Below are 26,938 nucleotides of genomic sequence, written 5' to 3' on the forward strand. Positions count from 1 at the left end.
TAACCTCTTGAAGAAGACACCCCTGACCCCCAACCCCTCCCCATCGACAGGTGTCCTCCACCTCCACTGTCTGCTCCACCTGCGTTGTAACCGTTCCGTGCTGTTCCCTCTGAGCCTTGTCGTTCTCTGAAATTATCTTCACTTACTTGAGGTTCTGTGAGGACAGGGACCTTGTCTGTTTTGTTCATGGCTTTATTCCATAGATGGAGACCCTTGTCCCCGGGCAGAGAGCTGCATAGGGTGGGACCCTGTGCTGAAACAGGGAGAGGGTCCAGGGTCGGGGGGATTCTCCAAAGCGTGGACTTGGGACCCAGACTCCCTGGGTTCAGTCCTGACTCTTGCACAAGTCCTGTCTGTGCAGCTTGCACTTTCTGTCTGTGGGAGTGAGTGACATAAACTTGCTGGGCTTCAGTGTCCCCAGGCCTGCCTATCTACCTTCCCCCGGTGGGTCATGTGCCCCAGGGAGCACCCAGAAGCCTGGGTCCCTGGGGTGCATCCACAGATTCAGGGCCTGAGTCTTAACGCGCTACATGTGGATTTCAGTGGCTTCTCTCTGGTTCCGGTGCCGGGGTGTCTCCCCTGTCTGAGCGCTGGTGTCTTTTGACTGACCTCCGTCCTGCCCCGACATGCAGGTGAGGTGGCCGGGAGGAGAGGACACAGGTGTACAAAGCTGTCATCGAGGCTGTCTGTGGATGGTGGTCCAAGAATGGCACCTGTCGTGGCCGAGGGGCCAGGGGAAGCGCAGAGGCTGATCTGGGCCCCTCTCTGCCTCTGGGAGGGAGCAGGAAGCCTCGGGCTGGTGCCTTGGGCCCATCTGGCGTCCTGGATTGGGATGGCGCTGGGAGTGTTTCCCTCCCTGCTGCCATTAAGCCGAAGTTCATTATTTCCAGTGGAACCATTTGTGCTTGGCGTTCCTGTCCTCACCAGCAGAAACGGTGAGAGGCCAAGGCGGGAGACTGAGTCCTTGGTGCGGGAACGTTGCAGGTGTGGCCACGTGCATGTCATTCACGCAGACTCAGTTAAAACAAAAGGGAAATAGCAGTGCCGCCCCCAGGTGGACTTGGTTAGTGTCTGTGCAGGCAGAGTGTGGGGGGGGGAGTCTCTTGTGACCCTGGGGTCCCTCCCGTGGGTCCCCGGCCGGGCTGAACGCAAGGCTGGAATTCAAGGTTGACACGGTTTTGTATGCACGCTTCGTTCTCACCTTCCAACAGCTTCATCTGAGGCTTAGGAAATAAACGGCCACGTCGGGGAGAAGCTGGCTGCTTTGGAGTTCCTGAGAGGTCTCCAAAGGACAGGGTCTTCCTGAGGGATGTTGCAGGTCAGGAGTGAAAGGAGGAAAGGGTGACAGGCAGCAGAAACGGTGCTGGGCCCCTTTGCCCGCAAGCGATTTCCCCATTTCCTCCCCGCATTGCCTCTCACTGTCACTCGTCATTATAGCAATAGAGATTATTTTGTTTGGCTGTGTATCCAAGACCTCTTCAGGAGGTGGTAGCTTATCAGCTAATTGTTTTTATCGGGGAAAATTTCATAAATGATCAGCTTGGTAGATCTGGAACTACTCGTGTTTCACCCAGTTCCAGCTTCGAATTTTTCCCTTGGGGAAGCCAAACCTGGAGGAAGCAGGGGTTTACTCGAGGCCGCAGAGGTGGTTAGCAGCAAGTGCTGGTGGGGCGGACTGTTCCAGGCTAGCTGGGGATGTGGGATGCTGGGGGCAGAAAGTCACCAGGGTCCCATCCGCACCGCGGCCTGCCCACATCCTGGTTTTTATAAAGTGGGAGAGATGTCAGGGCCGGGGTGTGCCGAAGTTCAGGCTCTGTCCTCCTCAGGCAGGAGGCTCTGGGGGTGTGTGCTGGGCAGGGAGGGCAGGGGTGGGGGATGAGCCCGGGACCCCGTGGCCTGCGTCAGAATCTGCCCCGGCGCAGCTGCGGAGGAGGTGATCTGGAATCCCAGCCACGGGTGTGCTCTGCAGTGTGTCCCAGCACACGTCTCGGCACCCTGCCGGCCCGCTGGCCCTTGCCCCAAACCACGGGGCCACCGTTCTTTGTGCGGGACGGTGTGGAGGCTGCAGCTGCTGCCTCGTGTGTGTGTGGGAGGCGTCCACCACCACAGCCAGGCCCCTCTGTGAGCTGAGGGAGCCCTGGGTGCCCACGTGGGGACCTGTCACCCGGGCGAGGGGTACGGGCAGAGTGCGGCGTGAGGAGGGCTCTGGCACGTCCCCGTCAAGGTCATTCATGGGTTCCCCAGTCCCCAGCCTTCTCTCCAGCCCTCGGCAGGATTGCCGTGTCCGGCAGCTTAGGTGGATCCGAGCGTATGGACGTTGGGGAAAGGTGGCCCAGGTTCGAATCCTGGCCCCCACCACCGCCCAGCTGGGTGCCTTCGGGCAAGCGACTTACCCTCTGTGCCTTTTGCCCTCTTCCGTAAAATGGACTTAAGAAAAGTATCTCCTGTGTAGGGCTTTCATGAAGGGGGAAGAGTTGGCACGTGTCAAGCACTTAGAATAACAGCCAGGCAGGCGTCACGTGAGTGTTTGCTGTTTCCGACATCTTACCCTTGTAGACACGGACGGGTAGAAGGATCAGTCTGTCACCATTGTGCCGAAATGGGACCACATTTTGCACGCTGTCCTGCGCCTCCCATTTCTCACTCCGTCGTCGCTTGTCCAGACCGTACTCAGTCGCCTGGGACGGTCTGCTGATTATCACGCTCTGATTCTCTAGACGACAGTGAACGCTCCGCGCCGTGGCCACACTGCGTTTGCTCGGCCGTTCCCACGAGGGAGCTTTCGAGCTCGTAAAACGGTCTGCAACGCAGCCCAGTGTGGTGTTTTCCTGCCCCAGGGTTTTATTTTGAAAAATTTTATTTTAGAAAAATTGCAGGAACAGTCTAGTTTGCTACATGTGCGTCTCTCTCTCCCCCCCCTTCCCCGCTCTCTTTTGTTGCTGAGACTTTGAGAGTCACTTGGAGACATCATGACATCTCACCCAGAATATGACGGCGTGTATGGCTGAAGGACAAGGACATCTTTCTCTGTGACCGCAGACTGTAGTCCCACTCAGGAAAGCCCAGATGGGCCGCTCCTTTAAGCTGACACCAGTGTGCATTCAGAGTCCCTTATGGTCCCTGTAATGCTCTTCATTGCAGTTGTTTGTTTTCAGTTTTTAAATCCGGAATCACGTCCCACGTCCTGTTGGCTTGTTTGCTTCTCCTCCTCAGTCTAGACCGGCCCTCCCTCTTTTTCTTGCTGCTGGGTCTTTCGCGACACTGGTGTTTGTGAAGGGGCCAGGCTGCTTTTTCTTTCTTTTATTTTTATTTTCAATTTCTATGCTAATCTTCTCTGTATTGTTCCGATTTTAGTATGTGGGCTGCCGAAGTGGGCACAGGGCAGTTTTTTGGCAGGTGTCCCTCGGTTTGGATCTGTCTGGTCGCTTTCTCGTGAGTGCACGTGTTCCTCCCGCAGACTCCCACACAAAAGCCTCCTTGTGTGAGTCGGACGGGAGCAGAGCTCTCCCGGAAGGGCCGGGATGGTGGCTGGACACCCCCCGCCAGCCCAGCAGCCCTACCCTGCAGTGGGCCGGGACCCCAGGGTGAGTTTGAGCCCCTGGGTTGGCAGAAGCCTGTGATTCCTCCTGGCCCTTCCCCCCCGCCCCCACCCCACCCCCGCTTCCTCATTTTCCTGGCTCTGAGTCCTTGTCCTCCACTAGAGGTGTGCCAGTCCTCCCAGCTGGGGCCAGCCTATGTCCACCCCAGCATGTCACGTGGAAGAGATGGTGGATCTGATGCCCGCCTGGTCCCTGTGCCAGAAAGGTTGCAGAGCCCTGGGCTGCCAGGGCCAGTCGGGTGCAGAGGGGAGGCTGGATGGAAGGGCGGGGAGGGGCTTCTCTCGTTTCACCTCCTCCAACCTGGCCCCCTGAGCCCCGCAGAAATCCTTGTGCCCGATCACCCTGGCCCCATCTGGCCTCCTGGCAGTGGGGCGGAGGTCATGCTGGCTTTACTCGGCTGAGAGCCGATTGCAGCCGGGATCCCTTGGCAGCTTCGGGATTTGCAAAGTCTCCCTCGTCCCCGGGATTTCCTTCCCCTGCCTGTTCCCAGGCTCCCCGGACTCCACCTGCCGCAACCTCTGGCTTTGCCCTTTCTCAAACTCAGAGTCTTGTTCCCTTTTTATTGTGAAACGTTGCCCCCTTCGCAGGAGTTGCACAAGCCCCTGCGGAGGAAACCAAGCTTCTTCCAGCCTGCGTGACTTTCTAGAGCATCACCCCCTATAACTGTCCCCAAACACCGGGCTTAGTGTGGCCTCATTTCGAACTTGAGTGGAAGCACACCTCTGCACGTGCACTTTGGTCTTGCTGTTTTTGCTTCCCGTTATGTTTGTGAGATTTACTCATCTTATCGCAATGAGCTGCCCCATTTTCATGGCTGTGTAATATTCCTCAAGGATGTCACTGTTCACCCGTCTTATTCCTGATGGCCGTGGGCGTGTCTAGTTCTGGGTTACGAACACTCCTGTGCTCCTGCCTGCGAGGCCCTCCCGTCTGGGTGGCCCCATCTGGTTTATCCGCTCACCTGTCGGGCATCTGGGCCGTTGCCTCTTGGGAGCAGAGCCGCCGTGGACACGCGTGTACGTGAGCTCCAGTCCCTGCTTGTCCTGCACCCGTGCTCTGCACAGCTGTGTCTCTAAACCTGAGCGTGTCCTCGTGCTACCTGCAGTGATGGAGTCTGCACACCGCACGCAGGTGGCTGCACAGGTCCTGGAGCCCCGGGCGTGGGTCCAGCTCTGCCTCCTGCCAGCTGTGTGGCCTCGGGCAGGTTCCTCACGTCTCTGGGCTTTGGCAGGCGTGTGGGTCTGTTCGGGCTGCCGTCACCAAAGGCCACACGCTGGGGCGTGTCCACGACAGACGTTTATTTCCTCACCGTTCTGGAGGCCAGAAGTCCAGGATCAGGACGTCGGCAGGTTGGCGTCTCCGGCGGCTCCTCCTGTGGGCACACACCCGCTGCCTCTGAGTGTCCTAATCTCTTCTTATAGGGACACCAGCCAGACTGGATTAGGGCCCACCCTAATGGCCTCATTTCAACTTAAGCACCTCTTTACAGGCCCCGTCTCCAAATACAGTCCCATTCGGAGGCACCGGGTGTTAGGGGTTCAACATGTGAATTTGGGGAGACGCAGTCTGGCCCATGCGGTAGGACACCTGAAACTGGCCTAAACCCGCACCTCCCTACGGGACTGGGGTGGGCACCGCGGCAGCTCGAGGGGACAAGTGCTTTGAGCTGGGGCCGGCACGTGTGGGCTGTCCGTGTCTGGGGGAGGGCGGCACCGCCACGCCGCGCACGGTAGCTCTTGCCGTGTCGGCGATTGTCACGCAGCGCCGTGTGCACTCCGTCCAGGTTGCCGTGCATGTTTTGGGCTCGTTGCTTCTTGCTGCTGCCTGGACTCCCTGGTTAACGTCTGCTCCATTTTATTTACTGTCCTCGTGACAGGTGCCTTGGTTTGATCCAATTCCTGCCTCCACAAACAGCAAATATCCTGGAACCTGCTGTCTTGGACTTCTCCAGAATTTTCTGAGGATGTGGGCTGGGCACAGTGGCTCATGCATGTATTTCTAGCATTTTGTGGGGTAGAGGCAGGAGGATCACTTGGGGCCAGGAGTTTGAGACCAGCCTGGACAACAAAGTGAGACCCCATCTCTACAAAAAATTTAAAACTTGGCTGAGCATCGTGGCACACCGTAGTTCCAGCTACTTGGGAGGCTGAGGCAGGAGGATCCCTTGAGCCCAGGAGTTTGAGGCTGCAGTGAGCTGTGATCTTACCACGGCGCTCCAGCCCGGGTGACAGAGCAAGACCCTGTCTCAAAAAAAGAAAAACTTTCTTTTTCCTGGGGATGTGCTGGGAGTGGAGTTGCCGTAGGGCAGCAGGGAAGCCGGTCTCACCAGACTTGCCTTCGAGAAGGGCAGTTGCCATCTGCCCTCCTGTCTCACATCCTCTCCAGCGCTTGACAGGATCAAGCCTTCTGGAACGTCTGGGGTCCCAGTGCGTGTGCGTCCCTGAGTCTGGATGTCAGCCTTCGTCCTTTTGTGAGTCGGCAGGTGGGGGTCTGAGGCGCAGAGGGCTTGAGGGACTTGTTGGAGAGTCACACAGCAGACAGGAGCTGGACCCCTGGCTTTAGGGCTTGCTTTTTGCAGAAATCGGTGGCCCCTGTGAGCAAGGTCTGGCATAGGGGGAGGACACGGGCTTCCTCTTCTGGGCTGAGGTCAGCTCTCGTTGAGGATGATGGAGAGGGTGTGGATGCTGACCCTGCTCCCTCCCCGCTGCAGGGAACCGGCCTAGAGGTCGGCTCCTGGCCTCCCGGGGGTGGGGCTGTAACTGTATCTGTGTGTGCTAGTCTCTCAGGGCTGTAACAAAGTACCACACACTGTGCGGCTCACGCAGCACAATCCCGTCTCCCGCAGCTCCAGAGGCCGCAGCGTTGCTTCCTTCTAGGGGCTCTGGGGGACACTCTGTCCCAGCCTCCCCCCAGCCTCTGGTGGTGGCGGCCCTGTGCCGTTGCCCGGCTTGTAGACTCAACACTGCAACCTCGGCCTCTGCCTTCACGTGACATTCTGCTCTGCGTCTTCTCCTCTTCTGATAAGGACACGTGCCATTGCATTTGGGGCCCGTCCCGGACACAGGATGGTCTCGTCATGAGATTCTTGACTTGATGACATCTGCGATCACCCATATTCCAGTTAAGGCCACATTCTCAGGTTCCGGTGGCCGTGAGTTGGGAGGACACTCTTCAGACCAGTGCAGCATGTGTGTGGGTACCCAGTCCTCCGACCTGCAGAACTCTGGGTTCCAATCCAGGTCCCCCTACCGGGGTTCTGTGGGAGCTCCCTTTTCTCCTGAAAGCCGGTCTCCTCCCCTGCCGATAGGACCGGTTTCCTTGGCGCCCACCATCTGGAGGTCAGTGGAGCAGCATTTGGGGTCACGTGACTCAGAGGACTGGATGAATGTGCTCGGCGGGGCCAGCTCGTGGCCACACAGCCCCAGCTGACATTAAAAATAAGATAAGGAGAGTCAGATAGGGATCTGATCACGCAAATTGAAAACGCACGGGAAAGAGTCCAATCTCTGGACAGGCACAGCGTGAAACCGCCCCCTGCCCCCAGCCGGTCCTTGCTCCCGAGGTCACGTGCGTTAATAGTTCCTTGTAGCTCCTTCCTGGAAAAAAGAATGTTTGTGTCTGCAGAAGGCGAGTCCCCTCCCACGCCCTCCCCGTCCCCGGCCCCCCCACGGCACACGTCCCCACGCCTGTCTGCCTCTCGGTGGGGGCACCTAGACGGGTCCGGGCCTCTCCCGCTCCAGCACATAATCCATCCTCATCCCAGCGTGAGGCCTCGCTCTCCTCCCTGCAGCTCTGCAAATGGCTCTGCAAACCTCCTGCCTCAGTTTCCCCATCTTGTATAGCACGTGGACTTTGCACCTTGTCAAGTGAGGTAATAATGAAAAGAATGGGCAAATGCCATTTATTACTGTAATTATTATCTCACTATATGTGGCGATTTAGAGAGAGGACCGGGAAAACAGGCCCACATTCTAGCCATTGTCCCGGGCAGGGCCCTAACCTCATTGAGCCTCAGTTTTCCCATCTGTAAGGTGGGGTGATGGTAGCGTCCACAGACTGTCATGGCCGTGGGCAGTGGCTTAACCACTCAGCCTTGGTTTCCCCATCTGCAGCGTGGGATGGTGCTGGCGGCTACCTCGTCGAGCTGTCGAGAGGCCTCGGAGTGGGGCCTGGTCGTGGCGAGAGCCGTGGCGAGGACGGTGGGGTGGTGAGGAAAGGCACGTCCAGGGAACCTCGGACGGGGGACAAACCATGCTGACCCGGGAGGTGGGGAGCGGGCGGTGGGTGCTGGCGGTGCTGGCAGGAGCTGTGGCCATGGCCGTGGGGCGGGAGGCCGTCCTTGGGGTGGGCAGCCTGGCCCTTGCCGTCCTCTCCCGCGAGATGCCAGGGTCAGGGTTGACGTGGCAGCTGCTCTCTTCCTGACAGCTGTGCTGTGTGGCCTGGGGGCGCAGATAAGCACAGTCAGGCCATCGTGTCCTTGGTCGGGGAAGGGAGGAGGGACCCGGACTGGGGTGCTGGGGTCAGGGACGGAGCCCGGGGGAGACGTGAGCTGTCCTTCAGCCAGGGCTGTGGGGGAGGGGACATGATAGCAGGCAGCCTTGCGTGTCCAGCGTTCCTGGGGCTCTCCCAGCTGTGGTCAGGGGCCTGCGTGGGGGATAGTGGTGAGCTGGCAGGGTGCCCTCTCGCTCCTCAGCCAGGAGTGACGCTGGGCGCTTTGCATCCGTCACCGTCTCTTTAGGTGTATTTACAGTCCTCGTTCCACACAGGGGCCAACCCCGGTGGGAGGCTCTGGGCAGCTGTCTGTGAACCAGCTGAGTGGGGCAGACAGGACGGGGCCGGGGGCCGGGAGTGGCGGGACCCCAGGGCCGAAGCGGCAGGCAGGTCACTCCCCCCATGAGCACGTTTGCTACGCACGTCCCAGCGCGAGGCACGGGCTGTGGACAGGCAGACAAACACTTGCACAGCCGAGCGTGGGCAGTGGCAAGAGCTCAGGAGGGGACAAGGCAGGATGGGGTGGCCGGAGCGCATCTCCGAGGAGGGGCCCGGTGTGGGAACAGCCCGCCTGGGGCAGAGGCCAGGGCTGGGAGGGAGCCTGCTGTGTTGCAGGTGGGCTCGGGGTGGAGGGGTGGGAGGGAGAGAGGGGGAGAGAGAGAGAGAAAAAGGGGGAGACAGAGCCTCGGGGCCGGGGGGACGCGGGGAGGCCGGGCGGGCCGTGAATGAGGAAGGAAGGGAGCAGATCTGAGATTTCTCTTGCACCAAGACGTGCCAGTGGGCTGGGGTTTCCCTGGTTGGGGAACTCGGTGGTCCCAGAACAGAGGGAGAGCGTGGGCCTTAGATCTGGTCTTAAAAACACGGCAGGGCAACCCAGCCACGAAAGCCCTAAGAGCCCCATTAAAAAACAGGCCAAGGACTTGAAGAGACGTTTCTCCAAGGAAGACACGCAAACGGCCGACAGGACGGAGAAAGCTGCCCCGCGTCACTCACTCATCAGTCACCGGGGAAATGAAATCGCACCCGCTCGGATGGCCACCGTCACGGAGCCGGAGAGTGGCAGGTGTCGGCGAGGACACGGAGCCTCGAGAACGCGCATGCACTGGGGGTGGGGTGTGGCACGGCGCGGCCCCCACGGAGAGCAGTGTGGAGGCTCCTCGAAAAAGTTCACAGAATTGCCGTGCGACGCAGCAGCCCCACTTGTGGGTGGAAACCGCAGCGGCACGAAAGCAGGAGCTGGAGGACAGATCGGGCACCTGCTCGCGTGGCAGCGCGGCCCACAGCGGGCGAGCGGTGACAGCGTCCCGGGCGTTCATGGCCTGGCGGGTGGTCACGCAGAATGGGGCACGTGCCCATCGGGGACACTATTCAGCCTTAAAAAGGAAGGAGATTCTGACACAGGCTGCAGCGTGGATGGACCTCGAGGACATCACGCTACATGAAATAAGCCGGGCACAAAAGGACAAACGCTGCGGTTCCACCCGCAGGAGCTCCCCAGAGCAGGCAGACTCCGCAGACAGACAGCGGCGCGGGGGGCCAGTACTGACCGGGCGCAGGGCTTTAGCTTGGCGAGGTGAAAAGAGTCCTGGGGGTGGCGGTGACGGCCGCACAACATTGCCAATGTGCTTCGTGCCACTGAACTACACTGAAAAATGGCTAAGTTGGCAAATTTGCTGTTATGTGTATTTTGCCATAATTGAAATGAAAAGACAGTTGTGCTTGGGTTTCACCTGAAGGGAGAATTGGTCCGGCCCCTCCTGGCTGCGTGGGCCATTGATTTGCAGCGGGTAGACCAGCTGGCCCAGCCTGTCGGCCATGGTCAGATGCCAACGTGCCAAGTGTCTTGCAAAAGACTCAGCTTTCGAAGGAGGCAGACCGAAGCGTCTGATTCCTCCAGGCCTGCACCATTGCCCGGGTTTATGAGACCTTGGCTGGCTTCACGACGTGTGCTTGGGCTGGTGCCAGCGGGGGGCCGAGGGAGGCTCACTTAGCAGCAGTGTTGCCAGGCATGTTTGCTGCCTTCTTCAGAACAGACCTAGGTCATTGCATTCTCTCTGCCCAGCCACCAGGGAGGAGGCCAGACACTCATGTCTGCGTGTGGCAGGGCAGGCACCGAGGCGGGAGGGGCTGGGTGAGTCTCTGGCCTCACGCTGGAAGCCGGCCTGGCGGGGGACTGCCCTTCCTGGATTTCTGAATGGCCAAGGTCAAGGGCTTGGCAAGCTCTGTCTGCCAAGGGACAGATAGTGAGTATTTTCAGCTCCGCAGGCCACACGGGTTGTGTCTAACGACTCAGCTGTGCCGCCGAGGTGCTGAGACCGTCGTGGACGGTGCGGGAGCGAGTCGGCCTGGGTGTGCACCAGGCGGCTGTATTTGTAGACACACGTGTGAATTTCACAGCATTTTCACCCATCATGAGATGGTGTTTTTCTCTCCATCTTTTTAACCCTTTAAAAAAGTAAAACCATGGTCAGCTTCTGGGATGAGTAGAAACAGGTGTCGGGCTGGGTTTGACCCACGGGCATAGTTTGCTGAACCCTTTCTGAGACTGGGGAGGAATGATGTTCATGCTTGCAAACGGCCAGCTCTCCTGAAGTTAAGGTGTTTAGAAGAAAGGTTATCTTCTGCCTGACGAGTGTGGAAAAAGCGGAGCTGGAATCCACCCTGGTGGAGACTGTGCTTGCCGGGAAAAGCAGTGCCGGTGGGCTGCCTGGAGTTCCCAGCAAGGGGGCGTAACTGCGGAGTCAGGGGGACCCTTGCCCCAATTTGGGGGAGAGAGAGATTGTGCTGATTCACCGTGGAGGGTGGGGTCAGGTGGGCATAGGCTTTGGGGTTGGACCCAAGTTCAAGACCCTCTGCCACTGTTGGGGTTATGCCCTTGGGCAAGTAAGTGGCTCACTCTCCCTGTCCCCCACTTTCCTCATCTACATAGTGGAATGAATGATATTAATAATACCTGCCTCACAGACTAATTAGTAGGTTTAAATGAAAGAAAGCGTTGTTTCGGATGGAATGTTTTGAGCTGCAAGCAACATAAAATCTGCCTCCAAGGGGCTTATGTAATACAGATGCTTCATTATTATGCTTAATAAGAGTTGGGAGGTGGTAGGTGTTTCCAGATTTCGTCAGGAGTTAAGCAACATCGGGGCAGTGTCCTGGCGTCTGAGCGACTCTCTTGGCCTTGCCCTCATGGTCTCATTGTGGCTGCCACAGTGCCGGACATGCTGTCACGTGACATCACTCAAAATGAGAAGGGAAGAATAGTGCAATAGGAGGGCTCTGCTGACGTCTTTGTCTTTTATAGGGAGAGGAATTTTTTCCAGAAGCTTCCAACAGACTTCCCTTTCCTTCTCATTGGCTAGAACAGGGTCACGGGCCTGCTCAGACTAGAGTCTGGGCCCACCTTTGCTGAGTTTTAGGGCTTTCTAGCCAGTCCTTGAACCACGTTAGGGTTGTCTTAGTGGACGACGTGGGTAGAGATGGCCCTCGGGTGGGCAGCAGCGCTGTCTGCTGGCCCCGTGTGTGTCAAATGCTTATTTAGCGTGTGGCCTGGCGGTCGGTAAACATGAGCCATCGTTGTCGTTAGCCTGCCACGTATCAGGCATGTGGAATTTCCACAAATGGACATACCCGGGTAACCGGCTCCCAGCTCTAGAAGCAGCAGCCCCCCAGCGCCCCCCGATGTTTCCCGGAGTCACTGCCCCGCCCCCAAGGGTAAGCGCTACCCTGCCTTCTTACAGCACAGACGAGCTTCACCTAAACCAACCTGGTTTTCGTGCTCTATGGAGTGAAAGCACAGAGCAGCGCTCTTGCGTCCGCTTCTTTACGCTCAGCACAGAGATGCAGCCACGTCGCACCTGGAGTTTCTTTCTCGTCGCTGTGCAGCGTCCCGTCGTGTGAACACCCGGCAGCGTGTGAGCTGGTTGCTCTCGCCCGTTCGGGGCTGTCTCCAGGACGGCCGCTGGGAACGTCCGCGCACAGGTCTTAGCGTGGACGCGTGTTTTCGGGGCTCTGGAGCAGCACCCGGGAACGGGCTGCTGGGCTGCAGGGTTCGTGCATGTTCTGCTTAGCAGATGCTCCGCAGCGCTCCCCAGTGGCTGTGCCCACTGCCACTCCTGCCCATGAGTATGAGCGAGTGTCCCAGCGCCTGCCAGCGCCTGCCAGTAAGTACGTCAGATGTCCCTGAGCTCTCCCTGTTGGGTACCGGAGTCATTCGTGCGTTCCATGTCTTCCTCCCCACTTCCCGCTCGGTTCCCTGGATCCTGCTTGATTAACTTCGCCCCTTTAACGCTAAGCACCGGCTCTGGGCACGTTCGATGCCCAGGCCGGGTTGGAATGAATGAATGCGTGCGGTGTTCTTATCTCGTGTTACTGCAGACAGGGATCGCTCACTCGGATACCTGTGAGGTCCGTGCAGGGACGTAAACGAGTGAAGCAGGCTTGTGTGGGACGATAGGGAGCGGTGGAGCCTGTGGCCAGTGGAGCGCAGGCCCTGTCTGAGCAGGGGCTACAGCTCGGTGCCAGTAGGCCGGGGCCACATGGGGGGGCGGGCCCAGCCCCGGCACACCGCCCTGGCTCTCAAAAGAAGCCGCAAGTCTGGAGTTTGTCTGCTGGTTTTAGGATGTTATCAACAAATTCTAATTTCTTGAAATACCACGTGACCCAGAATGCATCTGCTGGCCATATCGGGTCTCCTCAGGGAGACCCAGTCTATGGGGGTTTTGGGGTGGGAGAGGGGATGGTGGTAAGAAATTTTAGGTGATTTTTTTTTTGTGGGGTTTTTTGCTTTGTTTTTTTTGAGACAGAGTCTCACTCTGTTGCCCTGAGTAGAGTGCCGTGGTGTCAGCCTAGCTCACAGCAGCCTCCAACTCCTGGGCTCAAGCGATCCTCCTGCCTCAGCCTCCCGAGTAGCTGGGACTACAGGCATGCGCCACCACGCCCAGCTAAGTTTTCTAATTTTAGTAGAGACGGGGTCTTGCTCTTGCTCAGGCTGGTCTTGAACTCCCAACCTCAAGCGATCCTCCCGCCTCAGCCTGCCAGAGTGCTAGGATTACAGGCGTGAGCCACCTCGCGCAGCCGATTTTTAAAAATTTATTATCATGAAAAATTTCAGACATAGAACTAGAGCAGTGTGACTGCCGGCCACCCTCCGCTGCTCAGCAGACAGGTCGGGGCTCCCCGGTGTGGTCTGCACCCCGAAGGCGTCTCTGGCACAGTCCTTCTCTAGCTGTCCGGGCACCAGCACCCGCCTCAGCAGGTCTGGGCCTGAGAATGGGCGTTTCCCAGGTGGCGCCGGTGCTGCTGGCCCAGGGACCACCCTCTGAGAACCACTGCGCGCGCAGGCCCGTGGCAAACGCCACTGCCACCGAGCCAAAGAAAGCAGCCAAAACGTCACCACACCACTGTTACCACACCGGAAATAATCCCGCAGTGTGGCGGCGAGGTTGGCAGTGGTGGCCCTGCGGCAGTTCCTAGAGCCCCCGAGCCGGGCGGGAGGCCCTGCCTGGGCCCTCAGCCCTTGCGGTTAGGGGGGGGGCACAAAGGACAGGTACTGGTGACATCTGTCTCCTGGTCCCAGCCCGGCCCGGAAGTTTCTGGGAACCCGAGGACCCTGGAGTTTGCTCTCGGCTCCTGCTGCCCGCGCTCTGTTGCCACCTGCCCCGTGGGGACGCGCTGGCTTTGGGGGCTGCTTTTGGCCAGACCCCTCTGGCCCTGCGTGTGGTTCCTGGTGTTTTTCCTCCGTGTGGCTGAGCCCTTTGCAGGGCGGGACTCGGTTTGTGTTTCCGGACACCCCTGTGTCACCGGCACGCGGCCTCAGAAGTCGGGAGACGGCAGGCACGTCTGCAGCCCCGGTGGTCAGAACAAAGGGGCCTCCGCTGGGCCACTTGAAAGCAGCCGCCTACAGGGTGTCCTGCTGCCAGCGGGTCGTCCCTGCCCCGGGGTCGTCTTAGGACAGCTCGGGCGGAAATATAACAGCGTTCAAGAAAGGGGTGGGGGGGGGGACAGAGCATCCTTGGTGTGGGGCTTCCCATGGGTGGGACCCGGGTCCCCCTTGTCCCTAGGGCGGCCCTGCCTGCCGGTGAAGACCGGGCTGCTTGGGACAGGAAGGGACACACAGGGACAAAGGTCCCCTGCCCCGGTGCTGGGGAGTTCCCTGGCAGGGAGGCGGCTGTACGGGAGGAAGCCCCAGGGTCTCCAAGGGGGTGTGGCAGGCTGAACAGTGGCCCCGTCCTCACTCCTGGGACCTGGGACTATGTGACCTTCCATGGCCAAAGGGCCCTTGCAGGTGCGTTGAAGTAAAGGATCTTGAGATGGGAGATGGGCCTGGACTGTCCGGGACCGATGTCAGCGCGCGGGCCATGAGAGGGAAGCGGGAGGGTCAGAGGAGGAGACGTGACAACAGAAGCAGAGGTCGGGGTGAGGAGGGGACAGGAGCCGGGGGAGGCGGGTGCTTCTAGAAGCTGGAGAAGCTCAGGACTGGACTCTCCCCTCCGTCCTCCAGAAGGAGCCGACCCTGCCGACACCTTGACTTTGACCCCAGTGCAGGGTCAGGCCCATTTTGGACTCGCCCTCCAGGACCATAAGGAAATAACTGGATTATTTTAAGCCAGTAAGTTTTAGATTCTTTGTTACAGCAGCAACAGGAAACTCATACAATGAGTTTGTTTCCATGAAAGCCAGGAAAGTAACATTACAGTAAACTCTGGTTTGGGTTTAAATAAAGTGTTTAAACTTAAAAAATAACACTATACGTTTTAATATACCCTATTTTCAAATTTTCAGGTTTTGTTTTGTTTTGTTTACTGGAGTCTATTGCTCAGAAAATTTTCAGTATTTTTAAAAATGTTCTGGAAAAAAATACATATGGGGTACACATTTTTCCTTTAGCTTCAAGCGCTAATGTGATTCAACGAGGCACTGATTTGATGCTCTCCGTAGCCCCATGAAGTAGAGCCTATTTGCTTTCAAATAACTTTCCATTTTTGAACAGTTTGAGATTTCCAGAAAAATTGGAACGATAGTGTGGAGTTCCCACATGGCCACGTCCAGCGTCGCCTGTTGTTAACAACTTACACTGTTACCGTGGATGAGCCAACCTCTCCTTTTTCCCTTTTTTTTTTTTGAGACAGTCTCACTCTGTTGCCCAGGCTACAATGCCATGCCGTTGTTTTGTTCAACATTATGCTTGTGTCACTGTGTGTATCAGTTGGTCATTGCCTTTCGCTGTTGGGTAGCATTCCCTTGTGCGAATGTGCCACCATTTGTCATCCATTCATTTGTTTGTTGGCATTTTGTTGTTTCCAGTTTGATGTAAACATTTGTGAACAATCTGTATGGACGTATGTTTTCATTTCTCTGGGGTAAATGCTAGGAGTGAGATTGCCGGCTTTAGTACAAAAAACTATATTCATAGCGATTGCACCAACACCCACTTCCACCAGCAGCGTAAGAGTACTCTGGTTGCTCTGCTTCCTTGTCAACACTTGTTATTGTCCGTCTTTTTCATTTTAGCCATTGTGGGGTATGGTGCGGAACCTCATTGTGATTTTTAATGGACAGTTCTCTGATGACTAGCCCACCCAAACCTGGTGGGGTGGCTCCGCAAGTCATGGGGATCCAGTCTCCTATCTTTCAGCTCCACCATTGTTTGTGTGTGGCTTCCATTCCCAGGCATGCCTCATGATCCAGGGAGGCTGCTGGAGCCCATCCCTCAGGACTGAATTCCGGGCAGCAGGCAGGGGACTTGTCAGCAGATACGTAAGCACTTCTGATATTGATGTTGGGAAGATAAAACGGGGTGATGGATACAGTGTGATGGGGGAAGGGCTACTTTAGAAAGGATGGTCTTTTTGTCTCGTTTGTTCTCTGCTCCGGTCCCCAGGCCTGGAACAGAGCCTGACATGTAGTGGGAGCTCCATAAATACTGCTGAGGGAACGAAGAGTGTTCAGGGAAGGTCTCATTGAGAAGGTGACTTTGGGCTTGAGAGGTGAGGAGGTCACCTATGTGGACATCAGGGGAAACAGGCCAGTGCAAAGGCCCTGTGGCAGAAACTTGCCTGGCAGCTCAGGAACACAGCAAGGCCAGTGGGACGGGAGCAGAGTGAGGGGGACAGATGGTAAAGAAAGATGCGAGTGGAGTCACTGCAGGCAGGGGACTAGATTGTGTAAGACCTCGTAGGTCACTGTTGGGAATCTGGATTCTCTCCTGAGATAAATAGAGGGCCAGGGAGGGATTTGAGCAGAAGAGTGACATGATCTAACTTAAGTCTTAAAAGCATAACTCTGATTCTGTGGGGAGCAAAGGCTTGGGGCAAGAGCAGAAGCAGGGAAACAGCGGAGAGACTACTGCACCAGTCCAAGCAGGCACCGATGGGGCTGGGTTGGCGTGGGGGGAAGGGGGTGGATGTGAAGGATGTTCTGGAGGGAGAGCCGCCACGCCTTGCTGATGGATGGGAGCTGGGTGGGAGGGAACGGCAGTGCCAGGAATGACTCGACTTCTCAGCTTAAGCAATTCACCTCTCCGACTTAGCAACACGCGTGGGTTTCTTGCCAAAAAAACTTTTCTTTGACTCTTCTTACCTTAGCCCCTTAAAAATCAAAAGAAGTTGGAACATTAGCCAAGTGTGTGGTGTTCTGAGTCCCAGATTGGATCAGCCCGTGTTGCGGTCCTTCTTGCGTGCGTGGGCCCCACAGGGCTGGGGACACCTGGGGCCCTAGGATTCAGGATGTAGTGAGTGGCGGGCTGGCCGGTCTGGAGTGGGCAGGGGCTGGTCCTGTCCCGGAACTGGGTCTCGTACGGCACGTCGGCTTCTTGGCTCCGTGGTCGGAGGTGTGCTTTTTTGGGAGCCTGTTTCCTCTTGTCGCTGGAGGAGGAACCAGGTGTTGCAATTCAGTGGCCAGGTCAAGTTAATGATTTTTTTTTTTTTAGACAAAGTCTCGATCTGTCTCCTGGGCTAGAGCACGGTGGCCTCATCATAGCTCACAGCAACCTCAAACTCCCGGGCTCCAGTAATCCTCCTGCCTCAGCCTCCCGAGTAGCTGGGACACAGGCATGCACCACCACGCCCGGCTAATGTTTTCATTTTTGGTGGAGACACGGTGGGGCCGCGCCCGGCCCTCATGTGAACGATTGGTGCGGCTCCTGTGTGGGCAGCCCATGGCGACAGCCTAGGAGAGGAGTGTGAGGACACAGGCCTAGAACTGGAGACACAGCCCGGGGCTCTGTCTCTTCCTGCACCTCTGACCTTGGTGAGGCATTTGGCCTCAGAGCCTCAGCGTCAGCAGCTGTGAAATGGGCCATTGAGAATTTAATGAGCAGGTGGAAGTGTTTTATTACCTGAATGGCATCTCCCTACTGTCCCAGGGGCAGGGGCTTCGTCTTGTTCATTTTCGTGTCTTTAAATTCCTAGCGTAGCACCTAGCGTGGGTAAGTGATTGTGCAGGGAATGAACCTCGATCCCGATTAGCTCAGAGCAGGCTTCCTGGAGGAGGTGGCACTTGGATGAGTGGGGTTTGGGGTTTGGCGGCCAGGGGCCTCCCGGGAGCAGGAGAGGGTGCTGTGGGTGGCAGGAGTGGAGGCTGAAGATTCGTGTATGTGAAATTTCCATCTTATCCATCACACGTTTACCAGGCTGTTGCCCAGCCCAAGGTGCGCCCCAAATAAGCTACACTCTCTGTGCATGTAAATAAAGTTCTGTCTTAAGTATGAGCTGTTTAAAACATGCAGAGGCGAGAGCAGCATTGCCACCCCGTAGATATTTCCATGGTGATGATGGGGTTGCGGGTCTCACTTTGGCTCGTTCACTCAGCAGGTATCTGCTGGGCTGCTGCGAGGTGCTGAGCTCTGTGTCAGGTGATGGGGACACATCAGCGAGCAAAGCACAGGGGGATCTTGGCCGTGGGGGCTCATGATCTAGCAGGGGAGGCAGATGAAGAACAGAAGACATAATGAGTTGATTATAACATATGCTGAAAGGCCACAAGTAGCATGGAAAAAATAGCAGGTAGAGGGTTCAGAAATTTTAGGGGTGGATAGGGTGGGCCTTCCTGAGAAGGGGGCATGTGGGCAGATTCCAAGGGGTGAGGGATTTGACCACGCGGCTACCCTGGGTCGGGGGGAATAGCCAGTGCAAAGGCCCTGGGGCGGGAGCGTGGCCACACAGACAAGGGGCAGCAAGGAGGCCAGTGTGGCTGAGCTGAGGAGCAGGGACAGTGGCTGGATGTGGGGCCAGACCTGGAGGAGGGGTGCAGGGCAGTATTGAGACAGTGACTCTTATGTTCATTTTATTTTCAAGAAATAAAATATGACAAAGATAGTTAAAGCCTTACCCACATCCCCACCCCGTCCTCTCCTGAGATTGCGGCCATGTCAGCAAGCATTGTTTCCTGAGTGTTTTCCTGCATTTCCTCATGGTTTGTCTTCAGAAGGAACATCGAGTATTATTTTGTGTGTTTGAAAAATTCACATCAGTATCCACTGTGTCTTTCTGCAGCTGGCCTTTTCTTCACTCAAGATTTCTTTTTTGTTATTGTTGAAAAAAAAGAATTGTGTGTAAATATAAACATATAATTTGTTTTTTTTTTTTGAAACAGTCTCACTCTGTCGCCCAGGCTAGAGTGCCGTGGTGCAATCATAGCTCACAGCAACCTCAGACTCCTGGGCTCAAGCAATCCTCCTGCCTCAGCCTCCCCAGTAGCTGGGACTACAGGTACCTGCCACCATGCCCAGCTAATTTTTCTATTTTTAGTAGAGATGGGGTCTCGCTCTTGCCCAGGCTGGTCTCAAGCTCCTGGCCTCAAGCGGTCCTCCCGCCTCGGCTTCCCAGAGTGCTGGGATTACAGGCGTGAGCCACCGTGCCCGGCTGGGCCCAGCATTTTAGAAACAGAACAGACTAGGATAGAATGTCAGAGTAGTGAATAATCAAGTCATAACATAAGTCACATCGTGCCTGAAAGGTGAATATTCTTTTATGAAGTTTCTGGAAGGTGTGCACGTCGTGGCCCTCGGCTGGCCGGCAGCGTTGGGAAGCAGGTGCTCTGCGCTGGGTGCCGTGCAGGGACCCACCGACCAGGGGGCCGTGCTCACGTTGTCACCTGGCTGGGAAGCGCCCGCCGTGCTCAGTGGGCTGGCGCCACCCGCGCGGCCGTCCCTGTTTCCAAACTCGTTCACACGCAGTCGGTTTTCTCAGGCGTCTTCACCTGTGCTCATCTGTTGGGAAACGATACCTCATTTTAATTCGCAGCTAATCTTTTTTTCAAAATTATGATTCAAATTCAGTTAACATACAATTCGCCATGGCAACCATTTGAAAGTGTGCGCTTTAGTGCACTTGGTGCATTCACAGGGTTGTGCGATGGTGACCACTGTCTGGTCCCAGGACGTTTTCGTCCCCCCAGATGGAAACCTTGTACCCACTAAGCAGTCACTCCCCGTGCTCCCCTCCCTCGGCCCCTCTCTGTCTCTGCGGATTTGCCTGTTCCGGACGCGTCACGTGAGTGGAATCACACGACGCGTGTCCTCTCGTGTCGGCTTCCTTCACTTAGCGTGATGTCGTCAAGGTCCATCCATGTCGTAGCACGTGTCGGTCCTTCGTCCCTTTTGATGACCGAGTAATATTCTCCTGTACACGTGCACGTGTTTCTCTCTCCATTCACGGGTGGACAGACCTTGGGGCTGTTGCCACCTTTGGGCTGTTGTGACTCGTGCTGCTACGAACGTTCTTGTACATGTCTTTGTTCGACCACCTGTGTTGGGTTCTTTGGGGCTATTCCCGGGAGGGGGACTGCTGGGTCCCACGGTCACTCCGCGCTTATCATTCGAGGAACCGCCGGACCGTTTTCCCCTGCGGCTGCGCCACTCACCCCCCCACCGGCCACCCGCCAGGGCTCCGCTTCCCACGCCCCTGCCAACGCTTGTGACTTCCCGTTTAAAAAATTACAGCCATCCCAGCGGCTGGGAAGGGTGTCTCACTGCTGCGCTGGTGAGCTGTCCCCAGAGCCGCTGGGCATCTGCTGTGCTTGCTGTCCGCTGTGACCAGCATCCAGGTCAGGAAACAGATTTTTCTCCCCAAGACACCCCCTCGAGGCCTTCCCCGCACCCCAGGGTGACACTTACCGGTGGGAATACCTTGGTCTTACCCGTTCTGGAACGTCACGTATGTAGAATAGAACAGTAGTATGATTTTGTCTGCCGCCTTTGGCTCAATACGATTACATTATACTGTAAAGGTAGGAATAATATTTATCTTTTGCTTTTTTTTCTTTTTACCCAAAATATTCTGGAGATTGTTCCATAGTAGTAAATATAGCACGTCATAGGTGTTTTATGTACTTATTTTTAAAAGTCACCCCTACTGAGGTATATTTTATTTGCGATAAAGCGCACACGTGTGGAATGTGCGATTTGGTGAGGTCATCGCGGCTGGGTTCAGAGTAGCCCCAACCGGAAGCCACGCAGATGTCCCCCGGCAGGCGGGGGGACGAACTCACCGGAATCCCGGAATCCACGCCACCGACTGGGAAGGCCGGTCGTCCAAAAAGAGCGTGAATCTCAAAAACGTTAAGTTGAGCAAAAGCAGCCAGGCACAAAACAGAAGGGGTTGACAGGAGCCACGTGTGGTGGGGCGTGTGCGTCTCTGCTCGTGTTTAATCGTGTAAGTGAAGACTTGTGTGATTCTGTTTTCAGGAAAAGTCCAGAGTAAGCAAATCGATAGAGACGGAAAGTAGATTAATGATTACCAGGGGCTGGGGAGTGGGGAGTGACTGCGTGGGCTTGAGGCTTTGTTTTGGGTGACAGAAATGTTCTGGAACTAGACACAGTGGTGACGGTTGCACAATTCTGTGAATGCACTAAGATCGTTGGATAGGACGCGTCAAATGGGTGAATTGTGCCGAAATCATCGACGTGTGTGTAAGTGTGTGAATTGTATGGCATGTAAACCATGTCTCAGTGAAACTGTTACAATGTTAGCATGATCTTTTCAAGGTACGTCCATGACACTCACCCTTTTTAAGTGTAGAATTTGAGGAGTTTTATCGGTTATAGACATCTCACCTGTGTGGCAACCAAAATCAAGGCACGGGATGTTCTCACCAGCCCAGACTGTCCCCTCTGCCCCAGTTGACGCCAGCCCCTCCCTCGTCCCCGTCCCTGGCAGCCTCCCCTCTGCCTTCCGGCTGTGGAGTTTTTCCTTTTGCACATGTCATAGAAATGGAATCATATGCTGTGTAGCCTCTTGTGTCTGGTGTTTTTGTTTTTGTTTTTTTTTGCTTTTCACTTAGGGTGCTGCTTGTGAAATCCATCCTTGCGGTGGCGTTTATTGGTCCCTGGTTCCTTGTTATTGCCAAGTGGCGTTACCTGTTGACAGGTGTCCAGGTGGTTTCTGTACATCATCCCTTTAAAAACATACTCGTTATCAGTGGACATTCAGGCGAGTCGTGCTCCCAAAGGCTTCTCAGGCTTTGCACAGGCTACATCCTCTGCCAGCTGCTCCCTGCCCATTTTCTTTTCCTGGCAAAGCCCAGCTTGTTTTTCAAATAGCCAGCTCAGCTGTCGCCTCCTCCAGGCAGCCTTCCCAGCTGCCCAGGAATGGGCTTGAAGGGTCTGCTTGGATGGGAGGGAGTGGCGTCCAACAAGGGCTCACCTTGGCACTCTCTCCCATCTTTGTGTTCCAGGGCGGTGATCTTTGACTTTGGGTGGGGGACGTGGGGACAGAATCACAGAATCAGCTATGTTGGGCGAAAGGCCGTGAGCTGAGTCGCCAGCGCTGTTATCTAATCAGCTGCCTGGTCCAGATGCCTCTGGTCTGGTGTGGCTAAGGAAGCTGTCCCGCTGACCCATAGTGGGGCAAAGTCTGTCCCTGACCCGGGGTGGGGGCGGGGCAGAGGAGGAAGGGTCACTTCGTGCCAGGGGACCTCACGGCTGACCCTCCAGACGCCCCGGGGTCTGCCAGACCCTGTTCTAAACACACCAGCCCACGAGGTGGATGCTGTCCTAAGCCCACTGCACAGATGAGGAAACCGAGACCTGGGGGGTTCAGTGACTCAGCCCACGGTCGCCGGTTGGAAGGGGCAGAGCCGGGTCACTGAAGATTCCTCGAGGGTAGCGCTGGGTGAACGGGCCGGACCCCAGGGCCCTGAAGCCTCTTCTGTGAGAGGGAGAGACGGGCATGAGGCTGGGTCCTGTGACTCACGGGTTTGGCCTCGGTTCGTCCAGAGCCCAGGTGAGCGGGCCGGGGCTGTGGGGTCCCCAAGGCGTCCCCAGGACCTGCCGCCTCTGCTGAGCAGCGCGGCCAGGGCAGGGGGCAGCGGAGGGGACTGGGGCTGTTTTGGAAAACCAGCTTCACTGAGGTGTGCTTGATACACAGAACCCACATGTATTTACTGTGACAATTTGCAGGGCTGGATATGTGCCTACTCCCGGGGACGCGTCACCTCAACCCAGGTGCTACACGCAGCTGTCACTGCAGGGTCCCTCCCCTCCCCGTGGTGGGGGCGAGAACACGGGGTTCGTGCTGACTCCCCCGACACGTTCTTCAGGGACTGAGTCGTGACGCTGTGTTTTCTGCTGGAGGGGCGAGGAAGCCGCCCGGGCACCGGCTGGTAGGGGCAGGGGGGACTTGACCCCGGCGTCGGGGCTTGGTGTCCTCACCTGGGCCGCTCCCTGGGGCCGTCTAGACCCTGTTGTTTATCTGTCATCCTCCTCCTGAGCCATCATGCCCCCGAGCAGGTCATTTCTGGGTGGCCAGGGCCGTAGACTGGATGCAGAGCCCCAGCCAGTGCCGGGCCTCCTGTTACCAAGCATCTCTCAGACTCAGTTTGCCCAGGAGGGCTGAGTCCCGGGACCTGAGTGAGGGAGGGACGGGGGCGTGTGGGCGTCCCTCCTATCTGCCCGCTCTGGGCCGGGCCGTGTGGACAGACGGTGTGGAGGGATTGAGGCCGGGCTGGCGGCTGCAGCCCCCACCCTGGAGGCAGCAGGGCCGGGCCCGTCCTGGGAGTCACGGGTGTGTCCGTCCTTCTCGAAAGCCCCTCTCGGGGTAGACGCAGTCACGCCCGGTGCTCAGGTCGGGGGCTGACGTTCAGCGAGGAGGGGAGGCCTGGGCCTGGGGCCACAGCGCGAGTGGAAGGGAAGGGATCGAGCTCAGCTCCTGGTGACCGTGAAGTCCCCTTCCCTGGAGCTGTGTCGGGTCTGAACTCTGGGGAGGGGGGTTAGGGGCAAAGGGGAGGGTCTTTCATTCATTCACTCGTCATTCATTCATTCAAAAGTGTCCCCCATGCACTGGTGTCCAGGTGCCGGGACTTCGCAGCGAGCTAGACGGCAACCCTCACACACTCTGCGTGGGGGAGGCCGTTGTGATCACAGGTCCTTTTGGGTCCTGGTTACCATGGCAAAGGGCACAGAGTGTGTCGGGAGGTGCTGGGTGCCGCAGACGGGGAAGCCAGGGAGGCCTCTCGGAGGTGGCATCAGGGATGTGCCCGCCAGGTAGGGGAAGGGACCGACCTATGGTTAGCAGGGTCCCAGGGGTGCAGGGCTGCCCCAGGCAGAGGCCTGGAGGTCGGGTGAAGGCGGGACTGACCTGGGCTATGAGCTGGGGGCAGGTGGAGCTGGCACCTGTGCGCTGTGGTCAGAGCCACTCGGGGGCTCGCCAAGGGGGCGGGGCCACTCTGGATCCAGCTCACCTGCTACCTCCTCTAGGAAGCCTTCCTGGACCCCTCTGTGCCCTCAAACTACTCTTTGAATCTCTCTTCAGCCTCAGTTTCCTAATCTGTAGCTGTAGATAGTATGTGACAGTGGCTGCCTCCAAGGGCCATGGTGCTGGGGTGGGGTGAGTGCCGTGAGGACAGCAGCGCTGGGCACAGCTGGGGAAGCTGCTTCTGCTCCCATTGGCATCACGATTATTTGTCACCTGGGTTTGCACCTGGGGATGCCCAGGTGATGAGATCACCCTGTGGTGCCCACAGCCGTGGGACGATGTGTCTGTCAATAAACAATCGTGACACATGAAGCCGAGTCTCTGATCTCCTGGTTTTTCTGAGAAAACTCTGAAATCCAGCTTTTATACGAAGTCTCCCAGTTTTTAATCCTTGGCAATGAATTGAACTTTCTTTATGCAAATGCCGCCAAGGTCAAACTAGACACAGCTGTGGCAACGATATCACTAGCCCCGTTGTACAGATGGGGAAACTGAGGTTCAGGGGGACCGACTTGCCCCAGTGGCCCAGTGGAGCGAGACCCAGGTTCTCTGCCTGTCGGTTCTGGCTGTTCAGGGACAGTGGGGGTGGCTGTCCTTGTCCTGGAAGGCCGTGTTCGAAAGAAGGTGGAAGGTGACGCAACCGCCCGGCCGCCTGGCTTTGCGACATGGGGCGTCTATCTGATGGGCTGGGTCACCCTGCAGCACCCGGGCTCGGAGGGGGTGTGGGCGTTGCGGGGCCAGAGGTGTGGCGGGGCCAGGCTGCAGGTGGGGGGACCTCCCTGCCACGCGGGGGCAGGGACTGCAGACCCGGATGAGCAGAGCTGGGATTAGCGGCCACATGGACTTCAGACCTGTTTGCTTCAGCCTTTTAAGAAAATTAAGTCTTTGCCAAGTTTTATAAATCAGGAGATTTCCTATAAATTTCTGTATCTCTGGTTTTCACGGCAAATGTCTCTGTTCTCCTCTCCTGACATGCTCAGCTCCAGCCACGCAGGGCTCCTGGCAGCCGCAGACTCCCTTTAAGCGCCTCGCTGCCTCAGGGCCTTTGCACTGCGGCTGCCTCTCTGTGGGACAGCCCTCTCCCCCGGGCTCACGTGTTTGCCTCCCTCACTGCCTTCGGCTTGGGTTTTGGTTTGTGTTGTTTACACTTCCCTTACCTGGTGACTATCTCATGTTCAGTCCGCCGCCGCCACCGCCTCCTCCTCCTCCTCCTCCTCGCTTTGTATTCTCTGTGTCTGTCGCACGGTGTGTGTTTTGCCCTAATCGCTCAGCACGGTCTCCCCCAGTACAACAAAGCCCCACACAGTTGGGACGGGTCCTGTCTCGTTCCCTCTCCCGTCCCCGGCTCTTAGCTCAGGGCCTGGCACGGGGTAGGTGCCCAACGCATGCTTGTTGAGTGAATGAATGACCCGCGTGGCTACACGGAGCCCGTGCTGTGCAGGGTGCCGTGTGCTGCTGCTGAGCTCCAGCGTCCCCGTTAGACGGCGCGGGGCCCCGAGGGCTGCAGTCCCCTGATCCGTGTTGACTGTTGCTACTGAGACACACTTGAGAAAGAACAGCATGCGCGTGTTACTGAGTTCTGTAGACCTCGGCGCTCCAGCCGTGTGCACGCAGGGCCGGCCCACCGCCTCCTGTCCCCAGAGTCCCCTCCCGAGGAGCCGCTGCCCCGGCCGGGCTCGGCAGCGGTTCTGGGCTGCGTGGTGGGGAGGGCTCAGCCTCCTCACGGCCTGCCGCCCTCGTGCCCTGCAGAACGTGCGCGTCCACCCCAGCAGCCTGTCCTTCAACATGTGGAAGGAGATCCCCGTCCCCTTCTACCTGTCCGTCTACTTCTTCAACGTCCTCAACCCCGACGAGGTCCTGAAGGGCAAGAAGCCGCAGGTGCAGGAGCTGGGGCCCTACGTGTACAGGTGAGGCCGCGCAGGGCAGGGCCGGACAGGGGAGGGGTCTCAGAGTGGACGGGAGGTGGGGGCTGCTGTGCTGAGCCCGGAGATTATTCCGGAAGCAGGCCGGGCACAGAAGGGGGAAGTGATGGAGCCAGGGAGGTTCTCTCTGGAGCGGTACGGGACCAGCGACCTGGGTCTGGGTGGAGGGTGCGTGTGTGTGTGTGTGTGTGTGTGTGTGAGAGAGAGAGAGAGGAGACGCACACATGCACACCCACCAGGAACAGGGACGTGACGCAGATTCCAGCGTGTTCCTAACCAGTGTGCCTCCCTTGAAGGAGCAGGAGCCTGCAGGGGACGCTGGTGGTGTCGCCCCGGCTTGGCGAGGGACGGCGGGTGGAGGGATTCGGAGCACTGTCTGGCTGTGCCGTGTGAGGGGCGCAGCGCCAGGCGGGGCGGGCGGCGGCGGGAGGACGGGCTCGGGGCAGGGCAGCGCTCGGGTTGGAGACGCGCGTGCACACCCCAGGCCCCGGCTCCCCGGCAGGTGCCGCAGGCCGGTGGTGGGGACCGTCCCCGCAAAGCTGACCCCCCGGCTCCCCCCACAGGGAGTTCAGGCACAAGACCAACATCACTTTCCACGACAATGACACGGTGTCCTTCCTGGAGTACCGCTCCTACCAGTTCCAGCCCGCCAAGTCCCGCGGCTCGGAGAGCGACTACGTCGTCATCCCCAACATCCTGGTCATGGTGAGGCTGCCCCCGTGGCCGCAGTGCCCCACGCCCTGCCCTGGTCCCCCAGGGGGTCCCGTCTCTCTTCCTGCCTGCCCCCAGAGGGTGGCAGCTCCTGGCCCTGTGCCGTCTCTGCCACCCCAGCTGACGGCAGAGTCCCCCGGGCGGGTCCACCCGTCTCGGTCTGGACGCGCCGGCCAGGATAATTTCCTTTCCTTTTCAACCTACAACTCTGGAATCTGCAAAGCCGGCACCCCAGGCTGTGGTCTGCGGCGTTTGCGGGGAGGTGTGGGCAAGGCCTCCGTTCTGTGCTTCGCTGGCTGCTCACTGTGTGTGCTGGGTCCCCAAGCCCACCCGCCCCCTGGTCTGCTGGTTCGCTGGGAGGACTCGCAGTATAGTTCTACTCATGGCTGAGATTTGTCACAGCAGAAGAGTCCAAAGCACCATCGGCAAAGGGAACAGGTGCCCAGGGTGGTCTGGAGGAGACCAGGCTCAAGCTTCCAGAGTCCCCTCCCAGTGGAGTCACACAGGACACGCTTAATTCCCCCAA

The 26,938-nt window shown here is 57.6% G+C and overlaps 1 protein-coding gene and 1 long non-coding RNA gene across 11 annotated transcripts in view; one reads left to right on the top strand and one right to left on the bottom strand.

Moving 5' to 3' along the window:
* SCARB1 (scavenger receptor class B member 1) overlaps positions 1–26,938 on the top strand; it is a 68,717-nt gene that overhangs the window by 9,720 nt on the left and 32,059 nt on the right. For 8 of the 10 annotated variants that reach the window (XM_069497114.1, XM_069497120.1, XM_069497113.1 and 5 more), the window contains exons 2-3: positions 25,529–25,686; positions 26,265–26,406. In XM_069497114.1, coding sequence (XP_069353215.1) covers positions 25,529–25,686; positions 26,265–26,406 — 300 coding nt within the window. Of the gene's footprint in view, positions 1–21,903; positions 22,310–22,490; positions 22,689–25,528; positions 25,687–26,264; positions 26,407–26,938 lie in introns of those variants that run through there. The other 2 variants (XM_069497115.1, XM_069497118.1) reach the window with 2 other exon arrangements.
* Positions 17,765–20,787, bottom strand: LOC138401571 (uncharacterized). The gene is made up of 5 exons (XR_011236540.1): positions 20,577–20,787; positions 19,562–20,307; positions 19,182–19,296; positions 18,417–18,605; positions 17,765–18,000 (listed from the first exon to the last, which is right to left on the bottom strand). It is a non-coding gene; the product is annotated as an uncharacterized lncRNA (long non-coding RNA).

This window comes from Eulemur rufifrons, chromosome 21 (assembly GCF_041146395.1).
Source record: "Eulemur rufifrons isolate Redbay chromosome 21, OSU_ERuf_1, whole genome shotgun sequence".
In the NCBI taxonomy this organism is placed as follows: Eukaryota; Metazoa; Chordata; class Mammalia; order Primates; family Lemuridae; genus Eulemur; species Eulemur rufifrons.